This window comes from Danio aesculapii, chromosome 6 (genome assembly GCF_903798145.1).
Source record: "Danio aesculapii chromosome 6, fDanAes4.1, whole genome shotgun sequence".
In the NCBI taxonomy this organism is placed as follows: Eukaryota; Metazoa; Chordata; class Actinopteri; order Cypriniformes; family Danionidae; genus Danio; species Danio aesculapii.
In genome coordinates, this window is record NC_079440.1 from 41220299 (window position 1) to 41241236 (window position 20938).

Sequence of the window (20938 nt, forward strand, 5' to 3'; positions counted from 1 at the left end):
TTTGCCTTATTTACTGATAGTAAACTATTTTTGACTAAATTTACACCTAGTCCTTCAGATGGGATACACATTTCACCTTCTCTAAAGTAAATAAAAAAGGAAAATGGACTTCAGTTAAATATTTTCAATCCAAAATCTAGATAAATCAATTTAATTATTTAAAAACACTTCTGCACGTGAATATTATTGCTTTTTAGAATTTGCTTCTATTGCTCTTATTTGTATGTCACTTTGAATAGTGTCTGCTAAATGCAAAAAAAAATAACTGTTTCAGTATCACATTACAAAAACACTCGTACACACATTTTCAAATAAGCCTATATGGAATTAACGTAAATAAAATATATGTATTTAAAAACACACAGTGTCTTATGTTTGCTTCAGCATCGAATTTAACAACACAACTCAAGCCACAAGAGGCGTTTACTTGAAACGTGTCTCTCGTGTGTCCTCGCGGGTCATTGATCCCCCCCACCGAACAGGAAAGTGGGACGATCCAGACAAGTTCTCTCAGTTCATTCAAGATTTATTCAGTTCAGACCAGATGCAGGACGGTCGCTGAATCGCCGCATGAAAACAAAACACAGATGTCAACGATATTTAAGCGCTGCTGAACTTCCTCAAGCCCTGGAGCTATGAACGCGGAAGATATTTGCCAACGCACGCACTCAACGTGAGGAGGCGCGATGAACGCAAAGGACCGAGAGCGGCGCCGGACGCGCAACGCTGGCAAACGAGCCGAAAGCGCGAGTGTCCTGCGCTCGCTCAGCGTCGACAACATAGACGAGGAGAATGAGACAATGGCAGGCGAGCTGGACGTGGGCAAACATGGCAGCCTGGAGAGGCGGATCATTGCGCCGCGGTACAGCTTGCTCCGTGAAGTTGGCAGGGGCAGCTATGGCGTTGTGTACGAAGCCATTGCTCGTAAATCAGGTGCTAAAGTGGCTGTGAAAAAGCTGCGCTGTGACGCGCCCGAGAATGTGGAGCTGGCGCTGGCCGAGTTTTGGGCTCTGACCAGCCTGGAAAAGCGCCACGAGAACGTGGTCCAGCTGGAGGAGTGTGTGCTCCAAAAGAACGGGATGGCCCAGAAAATGAACCATGGCAATAAGCGTTCAAAGCAGTATTTGAGGCTGGTGGAGACCTCGCTGAAAGGTGAGGGGTGTTAGTTCATTCAAGCAATTGTTCTAAAAGGTCAACAGTGGATGTAGGTTTTGTCATGCTCAAACAGTGGTTATTGTTAGTGACAGCTCTCTCGTTTGGTCGAAATGACACATTTGGGCATTTAAAATTGAAATAACGTCGATGTATGTTGATTTTTGCATTGTTATATGAGGTAAAACGAGCAAGGATCCATTGTTTGGCAGTGACTCACTGATGACACTGGACGCTTGTATTGCGCATGTCTATGTTCTACATTTAAGATTGTTTACTTTTTATGTAAGAAAGGCAAAAGTCGGTCAGATTTGCCCTCCTCCCCCAGCCTCCTCTCGGTTATGAAACTGAGGTTGGAAGTGGGGGAGGTGCTGGTCTTGGGGTCAAACCTTGTCGACTTGTTAAAACAATGAAGGAACTTGCATGACAACTGTTCACGTTATTTACACCTGAAAAGGAGACGGTGGGGATTTTGATACAAGCCAATCCAGCCTCGTTAATCTTAATGTGCTGGGATGTCGTCTTTGTTTGTCTGTTTTCATATGTATGCCTGAGTCATCAACATCATGTAGCTCTGTGTACTGAATGATATGCAAAGTGATGCTAGAGGTATTTGCTTGAGAGATGTTGATCAAATCTATATTTAATCTATGTGGAACTGAAAGTAGAAAAAGGATGCTTTAATGTTGTGTGGGTATTACACTGTGAATGGTCTCCAGATTAAAAAAATAGGCTAGACAGACATGTTTAAATGAAATAGTGGTTGTAGTTATTTTGTGTCTATTATATCTATATCAAATATATATTTTGAGAAATATATATTAAAGTTTCCTTTAACATTAAGGGTATGTTAGCACAACAATGTACTAAAATGGATGACAACACTGTCACAGCAATTCTTGTCCACGCATATCCACAATCAAATGACACAAAATAGCTGTAAGGCCGCCATATGTTCATGTCAACACTGGAAATATTGAAACACTACACATTCTGCACACATACTGACCGTACTGTGGCCTGCCATTGTTGTTCAGGTTGTCAAGAACTTGCACATACCTATTGACTGAACTTGTAATACATATCATATGTACCTGACCTCAGCATTATCACGAAATCACATTTTTATAGTTTGAACTGAGACAATAATAGCTTTGTTTTCAATAAAATTACACTTTAAAATGTGTTTTTAAAAAATTATGTTTTTGGCCTCCAAAATGCTTTTGTTGTGTAAATGGAAATAGTTTTTTCCCCCCTTTTTTTATCTGAAAATGGTGGCGGAAATGGACCTTAATCGAAGTGAAATTGGAAGAAATTTAACGCAAAATTACAATGCATCTTGACTTGAGGATGATTTCGACAAATCAATAATCATACAATTTTGATTTACTAGTTTTACGCTGCGCTTAAGAAGCCAAATCAGTCTCTAAAACAATATTTACTAACTATAATTTATACATCCACAACACAATTTACATTTACAAAATCCAATTTGTCAGTTTAAAAAAGCAATTCAAAAATAAACAAATCCAACTCAATAATTTAAAACACGATTCAAAAATGCACAAATCCAATTCGAGAATTCAAAACACGATTAAAAAATACACTAATTCAATTTGAAAATTCCAAACATAATTAATTAATTAATACACAAATCCAGCTCATTTGGCAAAAATATTTATGATTTTTTCTTGTTGTATTTATAGATTGTGTTTACAAATTGGATTTTGTGAATGTGTATTGTTCTGTGCATGTATAAATTGAATTTTGTAAATGTATTATTTTTGAGATTGATCTGGCTCCATATGCGCTTGACATGGTAAAGTGAGGTGAATCGCAGACAAGCTGCAATTTTATTTTGGTGACTATTAAAAATCTGAATTTCATATTGTTTTCAGATGTCAGAGGTGACATTCAGTGTAATTTTGTGAGCTAACAAAAAGAGATGTGATGGTTTGATTTGTGTATTTGTTTTGAGTATTTTTCCAATGTAAATGACAACATCACAGTCATTAGAAAGTTGAGGTTTTCCAATAACACCTTCTTTACATTTTGGTAATACCACTGAGACTCACAATATGGTTTTTATTTACAGCAGCATTTGCAGATTCAGGTAATGCTTGCTCATCCAGGGAAGGGATAAAAATACCCCCTCTGAAAGCACACTGGAGTGTTTATTAATTATACTAAGGCATTTTGGCTTTTATCAGGGAATACAAGTCAGTATTTGCTGTTCATATGGGAGCTAGTCTGGTCCTGTGGGAAGAAACCGTAAACGGCCTCAAACTGGTTCCACAGCAATCCAGCCAAAGAAAGTGATGACAAAGCAGTTCTTCTTTTGAATCTATTGCATTTGCTTCTGCTCCTGTCTGGTGTTTATATTCTCTCACTTTAATATATTGTTTTGACACTCAAATATGTGCAGTGTGTGATGTTTTGAGTTCCTAGTTGGAAAAAGCAAGTTGGTTTACTTAACGGCCAAATCTGTAACTCCCCTTGCTGCTATTTCCAGGCATGCATGTGCAACTCTTTCTGCTTGAATAGGGAAAGACCAAAACCAAGTAACAGTTTTTGGAGTTGCATTTTACTAATGTTTTTTTTTTTAAATATGCAGTAACAATACATTTTGATAACAGTGGCAGGCAAATTGGTGCATTTAACTGTAAATTTGGACTACAGATGTATTAAAATAGGATGCAGTTACTTTCCTTAAATTTCAGTCATTACCTTTGATTTATTTATTTGTTTTAGCTAGGCTTGTGAATGTTTAGGGAAATCTTATTTTAGAGAGCATGTTGTTTCACCGATATATTCAACACAGAGTATGTTTACATGGACACTAATAATCTGATTTTAATAGGATTAAGACAATACTCTGATTAAGAATTGACCATGTAAACAGCAATTTTTGATTAATCTAATTAAGATCGTATTTGTTTGCTAAACATAAATCAGGTTAAGGCATTTGGAGTGATTTTAGTTGCATTATTGAAATGCAGTACAGACATGTAAACACCTTAATCAAACTATTACTGTTGTGTAGGAGTTTCGCCGCATTTTTTGACAGGATAGTCTATGTAGTCACAGCTGTTTAATGCCACAACCCGGTGGCATTATAGCACCGGTACCTTTGTAACCGGTATGTACCGGACCGAATGAGCATATGAATTTCGGTGCCACTGGTGCTGCGACAAAGATGTAATCAAGGGTGCATCAAAGACGCACATAGGTACGAGTTGTCACACCATCTCTAAACATTTCATTCTAAACAAATTTGAAGAATACCGACGGGCACATGCAACGCACGCGGTACAGCGCATTCTCTTCAGATCAACACGCATGATCGCGTTCATCAAATTTGCTTAAACTAAGCGTTCTAAAGCATATTTTACATGCAAGGATTTTGACACAGCAACGTGAAGCAGATGCTTCTCAAAGTTGCGTTTAACGGGGAAAATATGTCAAACTTTATGAAACATTTGAGGGCTCATGGAATCAACTTAAAGGCAGAGGAATGCACTGTCTCTGAAAGCTTGCGACACCATCTGGCACTTTCAATGAGTACATACATGCACATTATTGCTCTGATTTTAATATAATTAAGACAGTACTCTGATTATGCTCGCATCAAATACCTGTTTGTCATGGGGGCATGAATGAAATGTTCATGAATGAAAAATTAAAAATGAAACACCTGAAATTACATGAAACTCTGGAGGAAACATGGATAGCGTGGTGACGTAATGACGTTACTCGATCTATGTACTATAACATGTAAGGCGGGATCACAAAAGAAACATTCAAAAAGCAACTCCTGTGCACACCTTAATCATATTATTGTCTTATTCCGATGAAAGCAAATCATTAGATTACTGATAACCATGTAAGCATAGTCACAAGCCCCAACCCTAGAAAAAAGGAGTTCAGTATTTTGATGACAGCCTTTCCACAGGTTAGTAGTAAGCTAATGTAATTTCATAATGCAAATATTAAATTCAAGCTAACCAACAAATGATCAAAACAAATATATAAATGTTATTCCAATATATAAAATATGAATTGATGTTTACTTTAAACTTTAATTATATTGTTCTATTAAAATTATTTTTTAAAAGATTTTGTCAAATAAAAGATTTTTCTAGAGCCATCCACCATCATTTTGTGCCTCAGAAGTATCGGTTCAGGCACCGTTTTGGCACCAGTACCATTTTAAAAGTATCGATTTAGCACCGGTATCGAAATGACCCCAAACGATACCCAACCCTTTCAACGTCTACCGAGTCAGTGAAGGATCACAGACATCTGCTTGGCAAAATGCGGAGGTTTATTCCCATACGGCAACGGGTATCAAAATCTCTTCCAGCAGTTCATACTCTCATCCAATATCTCATTTGTCACGTGGGGCATGGGTGTAATGTTCCTTTATAAAATGAAAGTGCCAAACTGCAGTTAAAGTCGACAAAATAAAAAGCAAACACCCAAAATTACATGAAACTCCAGAGGAAATGTGGATCGCGCGGTGGTGCAATGACATGAATTGAATTATAACGTGCTATAACGTGTAAAACGGAATCATGAAAGGAACATTTAAAAAACTATTCAAGTAAACACCTTAATCATATTATTGTCTTACTCGGATTAAGGCAAATACTTTGATTACTGATGTCCATGTAAGCGTAGTCACTGAAATGTGGATTGTTGTTAAAAAAATATGTAATTTTCAATCAAAGTGTTGACTTGTACCAATGTAAAATCTTCAAAAGCCATAATACTGAAGTGTTTTCCTCTCTGAATCTCTGTTCATTATTTCCAGGTGAGCGAGTGCTGTCGTGTCCTGATGAGCCCTGCTACCTGTGGTTTGTCATGGAGTTTTGTGAAGGAGGAGATCTGAATCAGTTCATCCTGTCCCGCAGGCCTGATCCCCACACCAATGCCAGCTTCATGATGCAGCTGAGCAGCGCTGTGGCGTTCCTTCACCAAAACAACATTGTTCATAGAGACCTCAAACCAGATAACATCCTCATCTCGGAGAGTTCTGGAGCGCCTGTGTTGAAGGTGGCAGATTTCGGACTGAGCAAAGTGTGTGCTGGTCTGAGTGCTGGAGTGCGGGATGCAGAAGAGGGACTTGACAAAAACAAGAACGGTGTTGTTAACATCAATAAGTTCTGGCTCTCGTCGGCATGTGGATCAGACTTTTACATGGCACCAGAGGTTTGGGAAGGACATTACACAGCCAAAGCGGACATTTTTGCTCTGGGCATTATCATCTGGGCCATGATCGAGAGAATCACATTCATTGATGCCGAGTCCAAACGGGAACTACTTGGGACGTATGTGCGGCAGGGGTCTGACATTGTCCCAGTTGGGGAGGCGCTTCTGGAGAACCCAAAGATGGTGTTGAGTATTCCCCAGCGCAGGCGCTCGCACATGTCCGAGGCACTCCGAAAACTTTTGAAGGACATGCTGGCTGTCAATCCTCAGGACCGACCAGACGCTCTGGAGCTGCACAACAGGATGGGACAAGTCACTTGCGCGGCATGAACTTTGACCTCTGACCTAAACGCATTGCACACACAGGTATGTCTTTGCCAAAGGAGTTACCTTAAACAGATTTTGTTGTTTTTGGATTTGTTTGTCGAGTTCGGACTGCATGATTTTAGCCCCGGTTTTGACTCGCTGACAGCTTTTGAAAAATCTCAGACAAATGCCAGAAATCAAAGGCAAATCAGGGCTTGTTCATGCGAGTAACAATCACACAGTGTGAACCATCAAAGACACGATCTTAGAGAAATGCAGATGAGTTGCTGACACCCGTCAGATATTTGGCATGCTAAAACCTGTCAGTGATTCAACATCATGCTGTGTGAAATGTGTTCTGATTGAAAATAACATCAGCGATTACCTACAACCAACGAGAGAGCAGCATCCACTAGTATTGGTATCTGTACGCCAGCGGGAGGTTGGGGAAGAAGTTAAAAGTGCTTCTTTTCAGTGTATTTAGACCTAACAAATGGAGGAAAAACTAGTGCAAATTTTGCAGGGCATTCGTGTCTGTTTGACGTGTCATCTGAGCAATACCACAACCGGGTCAAAAAAGAAAAAAGTTAAGGAGAAATTACTAATTACTTTGCCAGCTGAGCAAAATAAGTACATTTTCTACCCCACTAAAGGCTTCCCATTATGTAGTTAATAATAAAAGGTATTCTACGTGACCTTGCGTTGTTTCAATGCCACTTCCCGTGTGTTTGGTTGTGAGATGTAGTTTGCGGACCGAGACAAAGTTGTCAGAAATTATTCCTGTTCAAAAGTCATGCAGTGTGAAACCTCCTGTCGCCGATCCATCTTGCAGTGTAAACACAGCAGCGACGAAACGCTACCCCAGATAGTCATCTAGTGTGAAAACATCTGTAACACAACTACTTCATGCAGTCTGAACTGGGCATAAGGCTGAGCTATACTTATTCGTTGAGTGATTGCCATAACCCACAGCACCTGCCTTGTGCGTACTCATGCATTTATACTTCTGCATTCTGTTTGTGTTGCTCAGACAATAACGCCTCCGTAATGCTAGCTGGCAGCGGGTTTTTATGTTCCTCAGTGTCAAGCTTCTTTGCGGCTGTTTTGTTTACATGGGAAATACCTGTAATGCTACCTTACTCTACAGGTAGCTGAAACTCGCTCATTCAGAGGCAGGAACTGGCGGATGTATAACAACTTTAATCATAAATTAACCTAAAACAAAAGTTTCCATATGGAGCTCCGCCACGGAACACAACATTTGTCAAACATTTGCTCAAACAGGCTCGCTCCTCTCCCGCAGGTTTGGCCCTGTTTGCACTATTCCAATGCGTAGTTAATTTTTTTGAGAGGTGCATGTAAGGCTCGGCGTCAGCCACAGCTAAGGGTATGCGACTGTGTGAAGACTGTGCCAGACCATTCACGTGCACTTGACGCAGAAATGTAAGGGTGCACTCACTATGCTATCTGAACCATGCCCAGGTGCGTTTCCCAGTTCGTTTGACAAGTGTGAGTGCTTCGATTTGGGCCCAGGCGTGGTATGCTTGTAGTGTGAATGTAAAGCGTGCCTAAGTGTAAAACTGAAGACGCGATGTTACTTTTAATGGACTTTCATAAGGATTAAATAATCATTCTTACTTTTCAATGAACGCGAACTTTCATTGTTTATTAAAGAAGCAAACCCCTTGCTGCACATCAGCTGCATATTCAGCAAACCTTCTAATACGTGCAGCACGAGGACTTTTATGATCATTTATGAGCGTCAAAAGTTGTGGATCTGTTCCACAAAATATTTGACTGCAAGTCACTGCATCTCAAATGACGAAAACGATATAACTAATGCAATCTCCACTGTGCTGAGCGAGAGCGATTCGCTTCCTGTTAAACTGTCGCATAATCAATGATGTAAGCGTGAACAAGTTTGGAAGGCAAAATGCAGTGTGAGTGCAGGCTGTCGGGGTAGAGGGTTGGGGGGACAATCGTGCTTCGGCGTGGTTCAAAGCAACTGTACCTAGTGTGAGTATGCCCTAAATCAGCTTTTAGAAGTCTTTTGTTGCCAGAATAGCTAGGGGTGGGATAACGCATCGATTCATCTATGGATTGTGATTCTAAATAGATTCTCAAAAGTTCACTATCGAAGCTGTATTCAAATTAGATTGTGATGGTGATGTGCTGCGCATGTGTGAGCTAGAAACAGAAAAATAAGCATTGACAGGCGCATGTATGCTGCTCAATAGGGTTAGACAGATAGACGATGCCATCGTCCATCAGCGATGGCCGAAAGCCATCATGATGTTGAACCGGCATCGCGATGCTATACCCCGCCCCCTTCGCAGCAGCAACCCACTCGCAAAAAATACACACTGAGGCCCTGTTTACACTAATACGTCTTAGTTTTAAAATGGCATTTTAGAACGAAAATGATCCACGTCCACACTGGCGTTTCACCTAGCATTTCTGAAAAGCCCTCCTTCCCTTCTTTCCCTCCTTCCGCTGAAAACGCACATCACGTGACCACACAGACACACACACACTATCATGCGCTGCAGCGTCTGAGTTTCAGCAGTCAGCCCAGAGAGCAGTGCACGTCGGATAGTTTATCAAGGATGTACCGCTGGATCGAGTCTCACTATAGTTGTTAAAGGTGACATTTAATTAATCTTGTCTCCTATCCAATGACTCTTCGGTCTTTTGAATCTATCAGGTAAAATGTCACAGCATCAGTACACTGCTTCAATCTTTTGCTTTCACGCTTGTACTTAGTAATTTTAGCGAAAACCTCAGATACTGTTGGTTGTGCACCTTTTTGTTTGTCGACGCCATTATAACGACACCGATCACTCTGCCTATTCATGCCAGAGTCCCGTGGAAAAAGTGATTGACTAGTGGTAATTTGTGTGTAACTTATCTTTATTTGGTTATGGTTATTGGTTATTATTAAACACTGAAAACTGAACTACACTGTTTCAATTTACTCTAATCTTCTATGTGAAGCTGCTTTGACACAGTCTACATTGTAAAAGTGCTATACAAATAAAGCTGAATTTAATTTAATTTAATTGAAATATGGGTAAAACAAAGACCATGCGGGCCAGGTAGTTGAAACGGTAGGCTACAAATAGTTAATTTGTTATGAATTAATTAATTATTCATAAATAATTAATTCACCGCCGCCCACGAGGACGATGCCATCGTCCATCACGATGTTTCAAATTAGACATTGTATGATGCCAAATTGGTCGACATCGCCCAACCCTCCTGCTCAATTTGCTTAATTTTGGACAAAAATTTACAAATGTAATAATTTTAAGATGCTGCACTCCTCATCTAGTGTCCGCCGTTCAAATTCCTCAATACAACAGAATCGTATATCACTCACGGCTTGTGTTCTGCAAATGCAGTCTTGCAATGAATGAAGCATTGTGTAGTGTACTACTGTGCTTTAAAGCTGTTTCTCTGCGACTCTGAACCAAAAGCATTTTTTTCAGTCAGTGATAAAAATGTGTATCTTGCGGTTTTATTTAGTCATATTTCTGAATTATTTTTAGTATTTTTTTTATTTAGACGTTAATAAAATACAATTTATAGGGTAATTTAATAAATAACAATTAATTCTTGGTACAACTACTGTGTTTACAGTACTGTGATGGTTGGGTTTAGGTAGGTTGAGGTAGGGGTAGACGTTAATAAAATACAATAAATGGGAAATTTCATAAATAATATAAATAATTTTAGTTAACTTCCGGCCACAACCATATCTGATCTAGCAACAACCTTAATTTCCAAATGAAAGTTGTAGGGGAGCTGCACATGTTCTGTGCACCTCTGGTTTGTGTTTATGGTATGTTTATTTGCACATCCATGAATGTCAGAGATGGTGTAAAGTCTGTCATAGATGTGTAAAACAAGTTATGGCAAACGTCTCGAACAATCTGATGACAGGTCAACATAAACGGTAAATAAATGGCTTTCCATTGATTTGTTACATAAGGAAGTATCATTCAAAACAGAAGCAGACAGAACTCTTTGCCTCTTGCTCTACACAAAAACTGGACATTGCTGTAGACGTTTCTAATAACAATACATTATGCTAAATATTTATCCATTTAAGACCACTATTATTAGGAGTGCTGGTTCCATTGATGATTGATCTATTTACTGACTGATAGTCGGCTCAGCGTCAGCTAGAATTTCAGTACTGTTTCTTTTTGATTTTTGCTGTATTCATCTGCCATCTGTATTTTCACACAACCTTCCCGAGGGTGTTAATTATTTCGATGACACGCATGGGTGGTGAAGTGGAGAAAAATATGACATGAGACTCTAGGTTTTGAATCCAAGTAAAACCTTCATACATCATAAGTTATGCAAGTTTTGAAAACACCTTCATTGTCTTTCCTACAGCAATGAAGTCATTCATCACTGTTTCAAATTACAGTTTCACACTTATGACAGCGCAGTCAAGGCTCGAATCAGGGTTTTTTAAATGGCATGAGCTTCTGTAGTATGCTTTAAGAGCCTCTTTTGTTTTTTTAAAAGTGCATGCTGGGATAGCTGTTACACAACCGCACCCATTCACCAGCACCCCTCCTCTTACTCACTCTCCCATCTCTCTCTCTCTCTCTCTCTCTCTCTCTCTCTCTCTCTTTCTCTCTATCTCTCTCTCTATCTCTCTCGCTCTCTCTCTCTCGCTCTCTCTCTTTCTCGCTCTCTCTCTCTGTCTCTCTCTTTTTTCCATGCATTTTGCCCTGAGGCACAGCACTCACCAGGCAGACCAGGTGACTGGGAGTTGTTCCTTGTGCACAACTGGAAAGATTGTTTGTTTTGACATGCCACAAACAACTGACAGTTCCTTGCAGAGGACACCGTGAAGTTTGTAATTTGTTGCATTAGGGACGCACAACGTGTTGTTACAATATCAGTCATTGTTCAGTTTTAAGGCCTGATCACTTTGCCCAGACAGGCAGAAACAATAAGGTTTTGTGGAATCAGTGTTTACTCCTGTCCTTTGCCAGCATCTGTTTGTGCACTGTGAATTGGGCTATAGAGATTGTTTTTCATATATTTAATTAAAAGTGCCAAGTTCCCATTTCTGCCTATTGATAACCTTTGTGTCAAGTGTCCGATAGATAGATAGATAGATAGATAGATAGATAGATAGATAGATAGATAGATAGATAGATAGATAGATAGATAGATAGATAGATAGATAGATAGATAGATAGATAGATAGATAAAAGTGATTTGAGTTCAATAAATTGAATTTTATTATTTTTGTATGGATAATTATTAATTCAATTCAATTCACCTTTATTTGTATAGCGCTTATACAATGTAGATTGTGTTAAAGCAGCTTCACATAAAAGGTCACAGTAAATTGGAACAGTGTAGTTCAGTTTTTAGTGTTTAAGTTCAGTTCAGTTTAGCTCAGTTCAGTGTGGTTTAATAATCACTACTGAGAGTCCAAATACTGAAGAGCAAATCCAACGATGCACAGCTCTATAGATCCCGAACCATGCAAGCTAGTGGCGACAGCGGAGAGGGAAAAAACTTCACTAAATGGCGGAAGTGAAGAAAAAAAACCTTGAGAGAAACCAGACTCAGTTGGGCACCACCATTTTAATTTTCCGCTGGCCAAACGTCTTGTGCAGAGCTGCAGTCTCAGTGGCGGAGGCTGGAAGCTGGCCTCAATTACTACTACCATAAACTAGAGCACCATAATACTTGAACATTGCATTAATATTAAAAGCTATAAGACTGCTTCTTATCACAAGGAATAAAAGAAAAAGCTTCTTGGGATCACCATGAGCTGTAATGCCTAGTGACTTTAATTATGCTGCAACTGAAACCGAATAAAAAGATTGATCTTGGGATTTTAGAATGTATTGATACATTGAAATAAAGATGTATAAAACTAGTTTCAAATGAAGTTATACAGTACACATGGACTAGTTAAATACTCTTCAGAGGCCGTTTATGCAACAACATTTTCAGCCAAAAATGGGAAACTTTGTGTTTTTCTGTTCGTTTACATGACAACAGTGTTGAAAATGCATTTCAAAGTGGAAGTTTTAGAAAATCCACCATTGTCGTGTCTTTGAATGTGATGACATCATGCGTGTGCATGTTTAGGTGTAGATTTAAGGCAAGTGCACAAAAACGCAACAATATTGTGGAGTTTGTGGTAGGAGTTGAGTTAATTTAGATTTTTGGAAGTTCATTTATCTTATTAAAGACGAGTCAACACTGAGACACTGGGGACATCAATAAAACACAAGATGCAAATGTTTTGCAACATGCCACAGTTTGCGATTTATTTGCAGGAAATATATACACATGCTGTTTGACGCATATGCTCATAACACATTACAAAATCAACACAACATTACCAATGATTTTAGTGCAAAACAATTGCACTTTCACAACACTTTCATTTCGTTAATAATACAAAAATAACACCCAGGATAATTTTATTGCAAAATAAATCCAGTCAACACATTGATCACTGCATGTACTACTAAGAATGTAATAACAGATATTTTAGTGCAGGACTAATGCATATGTCACTAGCACACACATTCATTTGAAGTTATTTCATAAAATCATAACGCACAAAAGACAAAGGCTATAATGTTAAACCTTATTACACTGTCAGAGACCTGCACAGAGGCATATTTTATGTGTATCTTATCTATCTTGGTTATCAGAAATCTCTTCACCGTGTTTACAGGGTTTGATATTACTCATGCTATGAAGTTTGTCACACCTCCGCGGCTGCGCACTTCATGGTTTCTGCACGCTCCACGGTTCATTCACAAAATATGTCACAGCATCTATGCTTCGCAGAGGACAACAGCCAATCAAATTACTTTTCCAGGGTTACATAAACATGATTGGCTAGCATCTGCTCTAGAGTATTTGCATGGAGCAAACTAACTGGCGTCTCTTTGACTTTGACGATTTAAAGTTAATGTGAATCTTTGACACTGACATAAGAAAAATAACATTTTAAACATGACTTTAAATAATCTGAGGACAGTTTCATTCAGTGAACCACCACTGTGTATAAAGCTGCCTTGTAGTTCAGGTCAAACCACATGATCTGCACAGCGCGACTAGTCAACATCAGTCAAAAAAAACATCTAGTATGTGGTAGTGTTGTTGTTGCTCAAGTGTTTGCTAATGCTTTATCAGCAATGTGTGGAGAGACGCATCTTCTAAACACAGCGAATTCTACATACATGTAACGGAGGCCAGCTAGCGAAGTGCTATGCAGGTAAACCTCACTACTCTGACCTTAAAAGCCCTAGCGACAGACGCTGGAGGTCATGGTCTTTAGCCTCCTTGTTAGTGCAACCAACTCCTATACGAAGAATCGCCGATTCGATCCCAGCTCTCAGCGGGTTGCATGGGAGTGAAGTTTAGGGGGTGGGTGTAATGAAGGCCAGCTAGCGAAGTGCTATGCAGGTAAGCCTCAATCCTCCGACCTCAAAAGGTGCTCTAGAGTCCATGATCTTTAGCCTCCTCGAATTGCCGATAACACTGTCATTTTCCTACAGATACTGTTTACTGTAACACCACATACTGGCCTGGCATACCTAATAAAGCATTTTTGGTAGTTTTCACAGATGTACAAATGCAGATAATTTTTTACTTTTTTTTTTTAACGCAAGGGAAAAGCTTTTTCATTTTAGTGACATTGTTGTCATGTAAATGTAACAAAAAATATCAGTATGAATGTGTGCTGTCAAACTCAAGTAGAATGTAATCCTTAGCACACCGTAAAAGTTAAATTCTCCTTACTATATTGTAAGTGTAAAATTATACTGCGACTTTGCTTTTTAAAAAATGTCATTTGAATGTTTTATTTTGTCAAGATCCTGTATAATTTGCACGTCAACCCTAAAGTAAAAATGATATGTAATGGCCAGGATATCACTCAATTGCAAGCCATTTGAAATGCTGTACTTTAGGGCTGAATGCCAGTTTGCAGTAGTGTTTGTGTGTTTGGTGAGAGCATGAATGCATTGTGAAGGCAGGCCTCATCATTTCCCCAGTCATTATGAGGAGGTTACAGCTGTCTGCCTCACCGCTCCTCTTTTGTTCACCATCCCCCCTCTATCATTGCTAACAGGCAGGAAAAGGATCCTGCATAGAGCCTCTTGGCTAATTTGCTCTCAGACAGTGGTGTGTATGTGCGAGACGTGAGAGAGGGTGGGTTTGCGCCTGAAACAGCGTGTGTTTTGTAGTTGGAGTGGCTGCGGTGGGGCATTTAGTAGCTTCTCCTGACTCAGCACATAGTTTGATCTGCAGGATATGAGGAGGAGGGGTGAGGGCTTTACTGTACATGGGTGAGCTCAAGCTGCAGTCCTGCTGACTAATGACAGATAGCCTGCACAGATTTGTTTTTTTTCTGTTTCTGTTGGGTCTGAATGCTTTCAAATCTGATTACCCAACAAGCAATCTGAGATGCAGACCCATTTAATATGGGCGTTATGCAACTGCACTTGCCTCATGACATCATTCAAGCCAGACTCTCTAAGTGTTAGAAAATAAACAGGACCTCTTTTCAGTTCAGTTTATTTCAGTAGTCCATTGTTTTGGAGACTTGTCATTCATTCATTTATATAAGTACATATATACGATTGGCTGTAAATGACTGAAATGCAGGATTCTATTTATTGGCTGGGGCCAGTTATACTCTGTGTTTGTGGCAAATTCGTCACACATTTAGTGTCATTCAAACCACATGCATTTCTTGTGCTCAGGTTAGTAGGAAGTAATAAACACTGTATGGACCCTGTAATTCTGAACACAGTTCATGCATATCCACTTGGTAAGTTGTGACGTATCGTATACTGTTTCCGGGTCCAAGCAGCAACTCGTTTGAATTGAGAAAATATTAGTTTATGGCCTTTTTTTCTTCCCATCACACATTAAAGTGAATTTTATATAAAATCATGGTGTACACAACAGTCTCTGGACCTGCTGCATCACTGACACCAATATTTGAACAATGTATAAAAATTAATCACTTTCTGGCCATCTGATATTAGGCATGGACATATATATTGCGATCGTTATTGATTATACATTATATATTATACAACGTTTTGTAAACGTTTATAATTACCATTTGATGAGTCTCCCCATACAGTTTAATAGAGAGCTTGGACCTGGAAGCCGCTTCACATGATGTCTCGCCTAACAAATGGATAATTCTTATCTATCTAACATCTAGCTGTTTTATCTGGGACCAGTGTAGTGCAAGGACAGGAACTCAGAACCACTGATGTAATGATCATTTAATTAGCACTAAATAGGCTGGCAGTGTCAAATAGCTTTGGTTTTTAGATTTAGTTTGATTACATGAACATTTAAGATGAGTTTTACAATATATTTTGAACCGTAAATAAGTAGGCCTGTCACCATAACTAAATCAGCTAAAATGTTGCTAACATTGGTTTTTATGTATGGGCGATTAGAGGGTGAACTTACTAGGCATGGGACGATAACCGTTTTCAAGGTGTAGCGCGGTTTTGGAAAAGTCAACGTTTTAAAACCGCTTAAATTTTCTGTAATACTGTTCCTAAGGTATGTGGTCACGCGCTTAACAGAAAGCGATTGGCTCTAACGCTTCGGTGCTGTTCACCAATGAGTGACACTGATAAACGGGAGCGGCGATCACAGCTGGTCCATGATAGACGCACAGTGGAGAAAACTCACTCTGCAGACACGTGCTCGTGTCTGTATCTAGAAGTATCGCTGTAACAGCTGAGAAAAGAGGACCTGTTACCTCTCACCAGCACGTCAAAGGGCCACAGTGAGAGAGAGAAATGGAGTTTATTTTCAGTTTCTCCATAACAGTGAAACAGGGCTTCTGCTGTAACTTCAGTTTTCGTGAAAGACTGTCCTGCAAACACACACGCAGTGAGTTTGTGTAGAGTTTCTGAATTTTTAAGTTGTTGTAGTGTTTTAATTACTCGCGCTCGCCTCCCTTGTCATAGTGAGCTACCACAATACAGTGATAAATGACGTCAGTATGTAATAACCGGTTATGATCTGTTACTGAACCGAAACCAAATTGTCCGTGTCTGCATTGCGGTGCACCAAAGAAACATTTCATTTTGACACCCCTATGGATGATATATATTGCATCATCAAAAATACATGAGGTCATGTTTGTGCTGTGTGATTAAGTCGATATTTTGATTATTGTGACATGGCTATTAATAAAAGAATGCTGCTATAAAAACACCTCCGTTCTATAGTGTTATTGCACTTTTTCATATACCAGAACTTTTAAAATACGAATGTGATTATTCACAAAAAAATAATTTATCCTGATTGTGTTTTACAAAGATTTCTGTCATCGCCAAGCCAAAATTAGTGAGTAAATTAATGAGTAAAAGCTCAAAATTAGCCAGTTGTTTCCTACAATTAAAGCTAACAAATGCTAATGTTGTTTTAATTGATGTTTTAACAAAATTGCAGAAAAATTAGTTGTGGGTTTCATAACTCTTAAGTGTTCTTTTAAAAGTCTTATCAGTTATTGTTAACTCTGTTTCCTTGTGGAGAAAATTAATACAGTCTTTACTTCCAGATCCTGAAAATTGCTCTTCGTTGTTTAATGTATGTCAAGTTTTTTTCCTCATTTAATAACTTGATTTTCTGTTTTTTCATTCTTTTTTAGGTTTACCTGTTCCACGAGAGACCAGAAGGGACTGCATTGCTTGGAAAGCTGTGAATCTTCCATTGCTGATTTAATGTGAAGAGTACAAAGTACTCAACTTGGACACCAATACAAAGTTTGCCACAAATAGATTTTTTTGTTTAGAGTAGTGATTTAAACAAATCATTCATCAAGCCCAGAAGTGTTCAGCCAAACTCAATCACTGGTTACATCACTAAGAGTGAAGTAATGCTAAAAAAATGTTGAGATACATTAAGTACAATCAAGCCAAAACTTGCAAGCTTTTTATTAGTCTTAGCAAGGGACGGGGACTTTAATATTCCTTTAGCAGAGCTTCCCTAGTTGCTCATCTTCTCAAAACAATCCTTTAAAAATAATAAAGTATTTCATTCGTTTTATTTTATCATTTAAGTTTTCTAAGCAGTGAAGCCTTCAATATAATTACACAGTACTAAGACACTCACAAAATACTTGACTACATTTTAGTGCCCAAGCATATAAAGAAATGCCATTACCATATTCTCATAGTCTTATTCTTGGGTCCAACCTATTGGTCCTCCAATGGGTTTTGTGACTAGTTCGTCTAACACCACGTGAATCAAAGGCAAACTTTTATATCTTGATTTTATTTTCTACTAACATACTCATGATCTTAAGCCCAGTATTGAGATTTTATTTTCTCCTTGAATGCAGATCGACCCTGGTGCCTTGAAGTCTAGTGATAGTTTTGTTTTGCAGCTTTATCTTTTAAATATGCAGTGCATTTTCAGAGCTTTTAAAGCTTTAACACTTTACATATTAGGTGTGTGCAGTTTAACCTTTTAGGTATGGAGCCAGATCAGTCTCAGAAATCATACATTAACAAAATATAATTCCTATATCCACAACACAATTCATATTTAAAATAACACAATTCAAATATACACATCCAATTCGTAAATTCGAAAACAATTCATAAATACATAAATCCAATTCATAAATTCAAAAAATGATTACAAAATACACAAGTCCAATTCATAAATTCAAAACACGATTCAAAAACACACAAATCTAATTCGTAAATTCAAAAACAATTCAAAAACACACAAATCCAATTTGTAAATTCAAAACACGATTCAAAAACACACAAATCCAATTCGTAAATTCAAAACACAATTCAAAAACACACAAATCCAATTCGTAAATTCAAAAACAATTAAAAAATACACACATCCAATTTGTAAATTCAAAAACAATTCAAAAACACACAAATCCATTTCGTAAGTTCGAAAACGACACAACTACACATTCAGTTCATAAATTTAAAAACGAATAAAAAATACATGAATCCAATTCGTAAAATAAAAAACTAATCAAAAATAGACAAATACAATTCGTAAATTAAACACTATTCAAAAATACACATCTAATTCAGAAAAACAATTCAAAAATTATCAAATCCAATTTGTCAATTCAAAAAACGTTTAAAAAATACACAAATCCAATTCGAAAATGACACAAAAATACACATCCAATTCATAAATTTAAAAAACGAATCAAAAATACATAAATCAAATTCGTAAATTCAAAAAAATAAAAAAATAAAAATAAAAAAAACACAAATCTAATTCGTAAATTCAAAAAACTATTCAAAAATACACATCCAATTCGTAAATAAAAAAAAGATTTAAAAACAGACAAATCTAATTCGTTAATAATAATAAAAAAAATTTAAAAACGGTTAAAAAAACACAAATCCAATTAGTAAATTCAAAACATGATTCATAAATACAGAAATCCAATTCATTTGGTGAAAATTTTTCTGATTTTTACTTGCGAATTCATGAACCGTTTGTTGTATTTATGAATTATGTTTTGAATTCACGAGTTGGATTTTGTTAATGTGAATTGTGCCGTGCAAGTATAAATTTTATTTTGTAACTGTATTATTTATGAGACCGATCTGGCTCTATATGTAGGTGCCAGTTTCTACATTGTGTGAGGTTCTTTCTTGCCCAAAAAGATCGAATGATTCAGCTGCCCTTTTTACAATGTCACGATCACACTGCACACACACACACACACACACACACACCTACAATTTTAATGGTTTAGTAGTTTTTGAACTTAGATATGGATTCAGTTTTCACTTAGAGCAGATAAAGATGGTGTTTTTTTAGAATAATAATAAATAAATTTCATTACATTTCTACTAATGCTTTTCCTGTTGAATTTTGGCTCTATAACCATTGTTTGCTCGATAGTTATTCTTTTTATTTTGTCATCTGATTACTTGAATGGGTTAATCTTGTTCTCAAAACACAATGGGAGCTCTAGTGAGTTCCTTCATCTGAATCCTAAACACTTCATAGACAAGGCAAGAGATTGGTGTGTGTGTGCGCGCAAGAGTGTGTGTTTGGCTGTATCCAGGTGTGTTTTTGCCCGACAGTTTGTGTGTGCTATAGTTCTACCTCAGCACTCTTGTGTTTTAGTAACTAATTCACTAAATTGACTAGCAGTGCTTTCAGTTGTTTCTGGAGAGACCAGTAGTTAACGGTTTTCAGATTTATTTATTTATACAGTATGTGTTTTGTCATTTTTGATTAATAAATCTATAGTACTTTTTAAAAATTCCCTTTTTGATTTCTGACTGCTTTCTGCTGTAGAAGAAACGTTATGCTTGTGAGATCACAAGGTATTAAGGTATTTCGAGTTGAGATATTCTGGACCATATGGTGGTTCTTCACATGGGAACAAAAATGTTCTGTTACTTTTTATAGGTTTGATTGTTTTTATTCTGTCAGGAAATGCTTTTTGTTTTCAATGCATTATTTAGGTTCGTTTTAAACTCACATTTCTTTTCCCGCACAGCATTGTAAATGATTGTATGTTTCATGAGGGTCAGTTAATTTTGGAGCGAGTTGAAGTCAATGTTTTTTATCTTTCAATAACGGCTCTTTTCAGTTCGAATGTTTTAGAAAGTGTAAACATTGAGATGTTTGTCATAGCAGTCAAGCGAACCGGAGTATTAGACTGCATTGCACTGAGGAGAGCAAAAGGAATATAAAAGAAACTCATTTCCTGTTGTATCATCTCTTTTTCATGCTTTTTATGCTTTTCTTTGTATTCCTCGTGGTCCAGTTTTGCCTGTAAACGCACTCGTCTATGCAACCTCTCCTTCTACACTGTGTGATGCTGCTCTGCTGAACTAGCCTCTAGCCTCTTAAGACCTTGACATTTTTGCTTTTTTGTGCTTATGACTTTTCGTGGACTTTTTTTGTGTGAAAGTTAACACTTTCCTTTGTGTTAAGCACACTAGAGCTCTTGGAAGCTTCACTCATTTTTTTGGGTGTCATATTTTATTGTGTTTTGTTCAATAAACCCTGTAAAAGCGTAAGCTGTTTGTGTTTTCAGTTTTTATGTTACTCCCTGAAGCAGTTTACTGACTAGTTGGAGTATATGTTTGTTTGTTTTTTACATTTGATCAAATCATATTAAAAGTTCAATGTTGAAGTTGCTAACATAGCATCATCCTGTCTAGGGCTTCACAATATTAGAAAAATCTAGCATTGCGCTTTTATTTTGCGATTATGTATT

At 37.7% G+C, this 20938-nt stretch overlaps 1 protein-coding gene across 1 annotated transcript; it reads left to right on the forward strand.

Moving 5' to 3' along the window:
• The first annotated feature begins 489 nt into the window (after window positions 1–489).
• stk35l (serine/threonine kinase 35, like) lies at window positions 490–20738 on the forward strand. The gene is made up of 3 exons (XM_056460176.1): window positions 490–1152; window positions 5966–6729; window positions 17363–20738. Exons 1-2 carry the CDS (start codon window positions 687–689, stop codon window positions 6691–6693), a joined length of 1194 nt encoding a protein of 397 aa, XP_056316151.1. The 5' UTR covers window positions 490–686; the 3' UTR covers window positions 6694–6729; window positions 17363–20738.
• The last annotated feature ends 200 nt before the right edge of the window (window positions 20739–20938 follow it).

Bases quoted from the DNA above. Each gene is read 5' to 3' on its own strand.
- stk35l (XM_056460176.1), top strand. From the start codon at position 687: ATGAACGCAAAGGACCGAGAGCGGCGCCGGACGCGCAACGCTGGCAAA. The intron at 1,153-5,965 runs GTGAGGGGTGTT...CATTATTTCCAG, and splicing joins GGTGGAGACCTCGCTGAAAG to GTGAGCGAGTGCTGTCGTGT.